We start from the raw sequence: 10,000 nt of genomic DNA, 5'->3' as shown, positions 1-10,000 counted from the left end.
CAGGGAGAGGAAGGAAGGAAGGAAGGAAGGAAGGAGGGAAGGAGGGAAGATGGCGGTGGCGTCTCACCTGGGTTACAGTCTGTGAGCAGGGAGCAGATGGAAGGAGGGAGGGAGAGAAGGAAGGAAGGAAGGAGAGAAGGAGGGAAGATGGCGGTGTCTCACCTGGGTTACAGTCTGTGAGCAGGGAGCAGATGGAAGGAGGGAAGGAAGGAAGGAAGGAAGGAGAGAAGGAAGGAAGATGGCGGCGTCTCACCTGGGTTACAGTCTGTGAGCAGGGAGCAGATGGACAGCAGCACCTTGGAGATGGTGAGGGCGGGACTCCAGTTGTCCTTCAGGATGTCCAGACAGATCACACCCTGACTGTTGATGTTGCAGTGATAGATCCTCGTACGAAATGTTACCTGGGGGGGGGGGAAGAGAGAGAGAGAGAGGGGGGGGTGGGGGGTTAGGGTTAACCCTTTATCCTAATGTGACCCACAGTTTACAAAAATGGAAATAAAATGCATCATTTCTTTTATTTTTTTGCAGCTGATACACATTATTATATATGCTAATGTACAAATTTAACCTGATGATGAAAGGAAGGGAGGAAGAAGGACAGGGAGAAAGGAAAGAGGAAGGAAGGAAGGAAAGAAGGACAGGAAAGAAGGAAGGTAATGGGGAGGACAGAGAGAGAAGGAGGAAGGAAGGAAGGAAGGAAGGAAGGATGGAAGGAACAAAGGAAGGAAAGAAGGAAGGAAGGACAGATGGAAGGAAGGAACAAAGGGTGGGAGAAAGAAAGGAAGGGAAGGCAGGAAAGAGGAAGGAAGGAAGGAAAGAAGGACAGGAAAGAAGGAAGGTAATGGGGAGGAAAGAGAGAGAAGGAGGAAGGAAGGGAAGGCAGTAAGGAAGGAAAAGAAGACAGGAAGGAAAGATGGAAGGAAGGGAGGACAGAAGGAAGGAAGGGAGGACAGGTCGGTTCTGGCCTGCGGGCTGCATGTTTGACCTCCCTGACGTAAAGGGTTAAATGATGTAAAACAGTCTAGTCCATTTCAACTGAGAAAGCTTTATTAAATGTAGAAATAAAAATAAAATGAGTTATTATATTAACCCTTTATAGGACACTCATTGAAAGAAAGGGAGGAAGGAAGGAAGGAAGGATGGAAGGGATGGAAGGAAGGAAGGAAGGGAAAGAAGGAGGGAAGAAGGAAAGGAAGGAAGGACGGAGGAAAGAAGGAAGGAAGGAAGGAAGGTAGGGGGGAGGAAAGAAAGAGAAGGAGGGAGGGAGGAAGGGAAGAAAGAAAGAAGGAAGGAAGAAGAAAGGGGGATGAGGAAGGAAAGAAGGAAGGGAGGAGAGAAGGAGGGAGGGAGGAAGAACAGATGGAAGAAAGGAAAGGAAGGAAGGAAGGATGGAGGAAGGAAAGAAGGAAGGGAGGGGGAGAAGGAGGGAGGGTGGGTGGAAGGAAGGAAGGAAAGAAGGAAGGAAGGAAGGAAGGAAGGAAGGAAGGAAAGAAAGAAGGAAGGAAGGAGGGAAGGATATTGCTGAGTGGACTGCAGCAGAAACCTTTAACTTCAACCTTTAAAGTATTAAATGTTCTTTTTACTCTTTAAAGGACATGAAAGCCCTCTGGTGGTTAAAAAGAGGAACTTTTAAATGCCGGGAAACATTAAATCAAAGGGGAACGTCTGACGCTCACCACCACAGTCTACTACTGATTAAACCCACGCTGCTTCAAAAGACAACATCTGTGGTTCGACCCCCCCCCCCCCCAGCCCCCCCCCCCCCCCACACCCCCCCCCCCCCGTTCCTGTTAGATCCTTTAATAGTAATCTCAACTCCTTTGTAAAATACCCAACCTCCCACCTTCTCACCAAGATAGCAGACTTTTAAATGTAATTGTAAATTCAATTCCTTTGCATTTCTACTAAGAAGGAAGGTAATGGGGAGGAAAGAGAGAGAAGGAGGAAGGAAGGAAGGAAGGAAGGAAGGAAGGAAAAGAAGACAGGAAGGATGATTGGAAGGAACAAATGAAGGAAAGAAGGAAGGACAGAAGGAAGGAAGGACAGATGGAAGGAAGGAACAAAGGAAGGAAAGAAGGAAAAAAGAAAGAAAGAAAGGGAGGAAGGACAGATGGAAGGAAGGAACAAAGGGTGGGAGGAAGAAAGGAAGGGAAGGCAGGAAGGAAGGAAAGATGGAAAAAAGAAAGAAAGAAAGGGAGGAAGGACAGAAGGAAGGAAGGGAGGACAGATGGAAGGAAGGAAGGACAGATGGAAGGAAGGGAGGACAGATGGAAGGAAGGGAGGACAGAAGGAAGGAAGGGAGGACAGATGGAAGGAAGGGAGGACAGATGGAAGGAAGGGAGGACAGAAGGAAGGAAGGGAGGACAGATGGAAGGAAGGGAGGACAGAAGGGAGGAAGGGAGGACAGATGGAAGGAACTTGTGTATTTTAAATTATGTTTAAATTTAAATTAATTTCACACTTCAGGGGGTCGGTACCGATACCTGCCAAAGACAAAAGAGTGTGGAAGCACACCGTCGGTAAGAGGCTGACGTTAAACACACCCCAGAGGTGGGTCTTTCCCTCAGGTATAAATGTTAATGCTCGGGGTCATCCTTCATTCTGAACCGCTTGCATGTTGATTGATCTTTTCTTTGCAAAGAAAATAAAACCTTGTGGGCTGGCAGAAGTCTCTATTTCATTCTTCACCAAGAGCACAGGACTTCCACAACATGACTCCTTGGATTCCTTGGAACGTCTTGGAGTTAAATATAATTTGGAGCTGAACTAACTGGGCACACGTCTGAAATATGACATTATGGGAATCTGACAGATGGACTTTCATATTGTTTGAGTGCTGTGCTTCTCTCTTTTCACTTATATGGACCAGTCTTGTAAACTTGTGAAAATTGTAATTTTGCAATTTCCACAACAATCTCAACTGTCTCTATTAAATAAAGGCAGACCCAAAAAATGACCCTAAATATATCTATACATGTATTAAAAATAGAAAGAGAGATCTGAGCTGTGACCTTTTCCTTTTCACAGGTGTTACTAATAAGCCTCCACTTCCTGTTCATGTATCAGGAGTCTGACCGACAGTGAAAGTGAGTGCAGACTTACTGACGGTAACCGATCAGGTTTTGAGTTGTTGGGGGAAGTTTAAGATGTAATCGTGGTGACATTTGTTCTTCACATGTGGTGTCGGGTTTTATATAGCAGACCTTAAAGAGGGTAACACGTGAGAATAAACTTATGAATCACTTCACACATTATTTTTTTTTGTGGACCCAGCATCAAGATTTCTGCTTTTAATCCATTTAGAGAGAATATATTAGAGGATTATGGTAAAAATGTCTAAGTGGTGTAACCATAAAAACCCTTAAAACCCCTTTTTTTTTGGGGGGGGGGGGGTTAGTACTAGGACCGGCGGGGGGGGGGGGGGGGTATTTTTAAAAGGTCTAGTTGTGACTTTAGTCTACTGACATGAAAACGGTTATTTCCTGCTGTTGTTTACGCAGCGAGTCAAACAGGAGCAGGTGTTACTGAACTCTTCTTCTTCTTCCTCCTCCTCCTCCTCCTCCTCCTCCTCCACTGGTTTTCATTTCCATTCGTGTACACCAGGGGTGTCAAACATGCGGCCCGTGGGCCAGATCCGGCCCGCCGAGGGGTCCACTCCGGCCCACTTTCCTCCATGTCTATTTTCTTTCCTTCCATCTGTCCTTCCTGTCTTCTCTTCCTTCCTTCCACCCATCCTTCTATCTTTCCTTTCTCCCTTTTATTCTTTCCTTCCTTCCACCTGTCCTTTCTTCCTTCTCCTTATCTTTCCTTCTCACCTTCCTTCCTTTTGTCCTTCCTCCCTTCCTTCCTCCCCTCCTTCCTTCCATCTTTTTAATGATCCGGCCCACATGAGATCAAATTGGTCTGTTTGTGGCCCTTGAATGAAAATGAGTTTGACACCTCTGGTATAAGCGATGCCCATTTTAACGCTCGGTTAGATTTTGAATTTCTTGAAAAACAGACATCTTTGTGGGTTAGGGTTGAAGCTCGCCGTGAAGCTTGTTGATTTATCCTATTTAAGATCAATGAACTTCAAAGAGGACGTCACTCAGCACATAAAGACTAAGAGTCAACAAACCTTCGGGGCAAATCATCACAAACAAGAAGGAAGTTCCCTCGAAAGTACCCGAAAACACAACCTGAAGACTTATTGTAACAACTACACGGGGGGGGGGGGGGGGGGTATAATTATTCTCATTCACTCTGCCTCAGCTCAAATCTAATTTAACACCTTAACTCCTATAATTTAAGGATCTTTTTAAGGATCCTGCCTCCATCACTGAGCAACTGGGCCTTTCTCTGTCCGAGCATCTCAGGACGTGTTCGAGCCTTTCACTGAAACACTGAGTCAAACACCACCAGAGCTGCAGCTGTAACTAATGGACCATGCTTTTACTAACTGTCTGCATTATCCTAACATCCAGCATCAGTCAGCCCTAATGAATAAAATCAGAAATAATTTGTCCAATAGTAACAAAACTTGCAGAAGTGCTAGAAGTATTTTAATAATAGTACTCGATAGGGAACGCCACCGGGTCCAAACAGGTGCAGAAAACAGGCCCAAAAAAAAAAAAAAAACTGGCCATAAATCAACGAGTTTGTCCAAAAAACATCAAACTTTGGAGGATATATTATTTTAAAGCTTTAAACTTCTTTACAGCAGTCTGTGTTGGCTTTAACCTCAGAGTTAATTCTCACTACTTTTATTACATAACTTCTTTTATCCCCAAGCATGACAAACAAAGCAATCAGGATAAAATAGACTTAATCACTTAACTGGTCCAAATAATCCTGATGGGACCAAAAAACAAGAAAGAAAGAAAAACTCCACATCAAGTCTTTGAGTGTCTGATGTGAATCCATATAAAACTAACTGAATGCATGCCGGTGGGAATGTGGAGGGCGATACGTGCAAACATTAGTGTTGCAATAGGACAACGTGTGTCATTGCTTGGAAGTGTCCCCAATGGTCTTAACCCTCGTGTCGTCCTCCCGGGTCAAATTGACCCCATCTCTGTAGACTGTTCCTTCTTTCCTTCCTTCCTTCCTTCTTTCCCCTTTCTTTGCTCCCTCCTCCTTCCGTCCTCCCTCCTTACTCCTTTCCTTCCTTTCCTCCTTTCTTTCCTTCCTTCCTCCCTCCCTCCCTCCCTCCCTCCCTCCCTCCTTACTCCTTTCCTCCCTTCTTTCCTCCCTCCCTCCCTCCCTCCCTCCCTCCTTACTCCTTTCCTCCCTTCCTTCCTCCCTCCCTCCCTCCTTACTCCTTTCCTCCCTTCCTCCCTCCCTCCCTCCTTACTCCTTTCCTCCCTTCCTTCCTCCCTCCCTCCTTACTCCTTTCCTTCCTTCCTCCTTTTCTTCCTTCCTTCCTCCTTACTCCTTTCCTCCCTCCCTCCTTAATCCTTTCCTCCCTTCCTTCCTTCCTCCCTCCTTACTCCTTTCCTCCCTTCCTTCCTAAAAATATATTTTTTAAAAAAAAGAATAAAACTAACTGAACAATAAATCTGGTGTCTGTGGAGGAGAAAGTCAGTCAGACAGATATCAGGAAAGAAAGAGAGCGGCTTCTTCTTCTCTCATCTCATCTCATCTCTAACCCTGGAGGGAAACTAGTGAACAAAAACTAGTTTTTCCCAAAAATCTGGACCAACAAGACTCTGTACATGTTTTACTACCGTTTAAATATTTAGGTTTCCCAACTTAGGAATGTAAAATGTAAAATGAGGGGAAATAGGTGATGATGATGTGAGCTGCTGTTAAAGAAACAAGTTAGTTTCTGTGCTATCTACAAGTATAAATGATGAGAAGAAGCTTTAATTACTTTCTATCTGGTGATATTAACACTTTTATGAGATTAACCCTTTATTGGGCAAATAATTATATTTGGTAACTTCTGTAAATATCCCAAAATATCCTTCCTTCTTTCCTTCCTTCCTTCCCTTCCTCCCTGCCTTCTTTCTTCCCTTCCTCTTTTCGTTTCTCCCTCCCTCGTTCCTTATTTCCTCCGTCCTTCCTTCCTTTCCTTCCTCCGTCCTTCCTTTCCTTACTTCCATCTGTTCTTCCTCCCTCCCTCCCTCCTTATCTCCTCCCTTCCTTCCTTCTTTCCTTCCTCCGTCCTTCCTTTCCTTACTTCCATCTGTCCTTCCTCCCTCCCTCCTTATCTCCTCCCTTCCTTCTTTCCTTCCTCCATCCCCCTTCCTTCCTTTCTTCCCTTCCTCCCTCCCTCTTTCTCTCTTTCTTTCCTCCCCCCTACCTTCCTACCTTCCTTCCTTCCTTCCTTCTTTCCTCTCTCCTTCCCTTCCTTCCCTTCCTCCCTTCCTCCCTTCCTTTCAATGAGTGTCCTATAAAAGGGTTAATTTATTAAAAGATCAAAAACTACAAACACTGACTTCCTGTTTCTCGGTGATCTCAGAGCTCCTCTAACCCTGTTTTCTCCAAACTTGAAAATCATGAATGAGCAACAGAGACGCTGCCGTATATATAAATACTCACCGGGACACTAAATCCAACGGGGCTAAATATAGTCCTGACAAATACTCACAGATACATTACACACTACAGTCCTGTTTTAGTAACGCTCACTAAGAACTACAGTCAGTGCTGCTGCTTTTAAAGATAACATGAAAGGAAACATAAAATAAAGAGATTTATGTCCTCAGGAGGGAAGTTTGGAAGTATTAAAGGACCCACTGTATGTTCAAACACACGGTGCGTTCAAGGGCCCGCTGTATATTCAAACACACGGTGCGTTCAAGGACCCGCTGTATGTTCAAACACACGGTGCGTTCAAGGACCCGCTGTATGTTCAAACACACGGTGTGTTCAAGGGCCCGCTGTATGTTCAAACACACGGTGTGTTCAAGGGCCCGCTGTATATTCAAACACACGGTGCGTTCAAGGGCCCGCTGTATGTTCAAACACACGGTGCGTTCAAGGACCCGCTGTATGTTCAAACACACGGTGCGTTCAAGGACCCGCTGTATGTTCAAACACACGGTGCGTTCAAGGACCCGCTGTATGTTCAAACACACGGTGCGTTCAAGGGCCCGTGGTGCGTTCAAAGACTGTGTTTAGGGCCCGGGGGAACGTGCGCAGATGTACATCCATGGCTGAGGCTGTATCTGTTGACCTCTTTGTCCCTCCCTCCTCCCTCTCTCCCTCCCTCCTTTCCTTCCTTCCTTCCTTCCTCCCTCATTTCTTCCTTACTCCTTTTCTTCCTTCTTCCCTCCTTACTCCTTTCTTCCTTCCTTACTCCTTTTCTTCCTTCCTTACTCCTTTTCTTCCTTCCTTACTCCCTTCTTCCCTCCTTACTCCTTTCCTTCCTCCCCTCCTTACTTCCTTCCTCTTTTCCTCATTAATCCTTTCCTTCCTCCCTCCCTCCCTCCTTTCCTTCCTTCCACCCGTCCTCCTTTCCTTCTCTCCTAAATTCCTTCCTCTTTTAGTCCCTCCCTCCTCCCTCCCTCTCTCCTCTCTCCCTCCTTTCTTTCCTTCCTTCCTTCCTTCCTTTCTCCTTTTCTTCCCTCCTTACTCCTTTCCTCCCTCCCCTCCTTACTTCCTTCCTCTTTTCCTCATTAATCCTTTCCTTCCTCCCTCCCTCCTTTCCTCCCTCCCTCCTCACTCCTTTCCTTCCTTTCTTCCACCCGTCCTCCTTTCCTTCTCTCCTAAATTCCTTCCTCTTTTTGTCCCTCCCTCCTCCCTCCTTTCCTTCCTCCTTTCTTACTTCCTTACTCCTTTTCTTCCTTCCTTACTCCCTTCTTCCCTCCTTCCTTCCTCCCTTCCTTCCTTCTGTTAAATGATAGAAAAGCTGGACTAATATCTTTACCTTGAGGGGGTTTGAAGGTAGGTATTGTAGGTATATTCTCTCTCTCTCTTCTTCTTTCCTTTCCTATCACATAGTGTTTCTTTCTTGTTTTACAACCCAGATAAGGTCATAAGTGCCGGACTAATGTCTGTACCTTGGGGGGTATGAAGGGGTAGTCGGGTGTGAAGGCGATGTCCAGGAAGAAGACTCCTCCCTCCCTCCCTCCCTTCCTCCTTTCCTTCCTTCCTTACTCCCTTCTTCCCTCCTTACTCCCTTCTTCCCTCCTTACTCCTTTCCTCCCTCCCCTCCTTACTTCCTTCCTCTTTTCCTCATTAATCCTTTCCTTCCTCCCTCCCTCCCTCCCTCCTTTCCTTCCTTCCACCCGTCCTCCTTTCCTTCTCTCCTAAATTCCTTCCTCTTTTTGTCCCTCCCTCCTCCCTTCCTCCTTTCCTTCCTTCCACCAGTCCTCCTTTCCTTCTCTCCTACATTCCTTCCTCTTTTCGTCCCTCCCTCCCTTCCTTCCTTCCTCCTTTCCTTCTCTCCTACATTCCTTCCTCTTTTCGTCCCTCCCTCCCTCCCTCCCTTCCTTCCTTCCTCCTTTTCTTCCTTCCTTACTCCCTTCTTCCCTCCTTTTCTTCCTTCCTTACTCCTTTTCTTCCTTCCCTCCTTACTCCTTTCCTTCCTCCCCTCCTTACTTTCTTCCTCTTTTCCTCATTAATCCTTTCCTTCCTCCCTCCTTCCTTCCCTCCTTACTCCTTTCCTTCCTCCCCTCCTTACTTCCTTCCTCTTTTCCTCATTAATCCTTTCCTTCCTCCCTCCCTCCCTCCTTTCCTTCCTTCCACCCGTCCTCCTTTCCTTCTCTCCTAAATTACTTCATCTTTTTGTCCCTCCCTCCTCCCTCTCTCCTCTCTCCCTCCTTTCCTTTCTCCTTTTCTTCCCTCCTTACTCCTTTCCTTCTTTCCTCCCCTCCTTATTTCCTTCCTCTTTTCCTCATTAATCCTTTCCTTCCTTCCTCCCTTCTGTTCTGCCTCGTCTCAGTCTAAATAGCTACCTCTAGAGTTATCTTTAAGTATTCTCTCTCTCTCTTCTTCTTCTTTCCTTTCCTATCATATAGTGTTTCTTTCTTGTTTTACAACCCAGATAAGGTCATAAGTGCCGGACTAATGTCTGTACCTTGGGGGGTTTGAAGGGGTAGTCGGGTGTGAAGGCGATGTCCAGGAGGAAGACTCCTCCCTCCCTCCCTCCCTCCCTTCCTCCTTTCCTTTCTTCCTCCCTTCCTCCTTTCCTTCCTTCCTTCCTTCCTCATTTCTTCCTTACTCCTTTTCTTCCTTCTTCCCTCCTTACTCCTTTCTTCCTTCCTTCCTTACTCCTTTTCTTCCTTCCTTCCTTACTCCTTTTCTTCCTTCCTTCCTTACTCCTTTTCTTCCTTCCTTACTCCTTTTCTTCCTTCCTTACTCCTTTTCTTCCCTCCTTACGCCTTTCCTTCCTCCCCTCCTTTCTTCCTTCCTCTTTTCCTCATTAATCCTTTCCTTCCTTCCTTCCTCCCTTCCTTCCTTCTGTTAAATGATAGAAAAGCTGGACTAATATCTTTACCTTGAGGGTGTTTGAAGGTAGGTATTGTAGGTATATTCTCTCTCTCTCTTCTTCTTCTTCTTTCCTTTCCTATCATAGTGTTTCTTTCTTGTTTTACAACCAAGATAAGGTCATAAGTGCCGGACTAATGTCTGTACCTTGGGGGGTTTGAAGGGGTAGTCGGGTGTGAAGGCGATGTCCAGGAAGAAGACTCCTCCCTCGTACACGGAGCCTGGTGGTCCCAGGATGGTCGACCTCCACTCATAGATGTTGTCTCCTTTGGGGCCAGCACTGCAGGGAGGAACATAATGAGAAGAGAAAAGCTGAAACTGAAGCACTCAGTGATGATACACAGACAATAAGAGAGATGGAGAGTTAATCTTTGTGGTTCTGAATCCATGAACATTTCCATTTTTATCTGTTCAGGTGCTTAAAAATGACTTTTTAGGGGGCAGATGTTACACTCTGCTGCTTTGTTTGATCACAGCTGACACAGACGTTTGACCGTGTTTCAGTGACACGCTCTGATATAGAGAAATCGATGCAGAGAGCAAAGTTTGGGGCTAATTAACGACGTGTTTAAAGATGTGACGGTAA

At 45.8% G+C, this 10,000-nt stretch overlaps 1 protein-coding gene across 1 annotated transcript in view; it reads right to left on the bottom strand.

Annotated features, from left to right (window-relative positions):
* The window catches only part of LOC128366145 (ubiquitin-conjugating enzyme E2 E1-like), a 26,365-nt gene that overhangs the window by 885 nt on the left and 15,480 nt on the right, over positions 1 to 10,000 (bottom strand). The window contains exons 4-5 of the mRNA XM_053326824.1: positions 9,562 to 9,694; positions 247 to 401 (exon numbers count right to left, since the gene is read on the bottom strand). Coding sequence (XP_053182799.1) covers positions 247 to 401; positions 9,562 to 9,694 — 288 coding nt within the window. The remainder of the gene's footprint in view (positions 1 to 246; positions 402 to 9,561; positions 9,695 to 10,000) is intronic.

Source organism: Scomber japonicus, chromosome 10 (genome assembly GCF_027409825.1).
Source record: "Scomber japonicus isolate fScoJap1 chromosome 10, fScoJap1.pri, whole genome shotgun sequence".
NCBI classification, from domain to species: Eukaryota; Metazoa; Chordata; class Actinopteri; order Scombriformes; family Scombridae; genus Scomber; species Scomber japonicus.
This window is presented reverse-complemented; position numbering and strand designations above follow the sequence as displayed.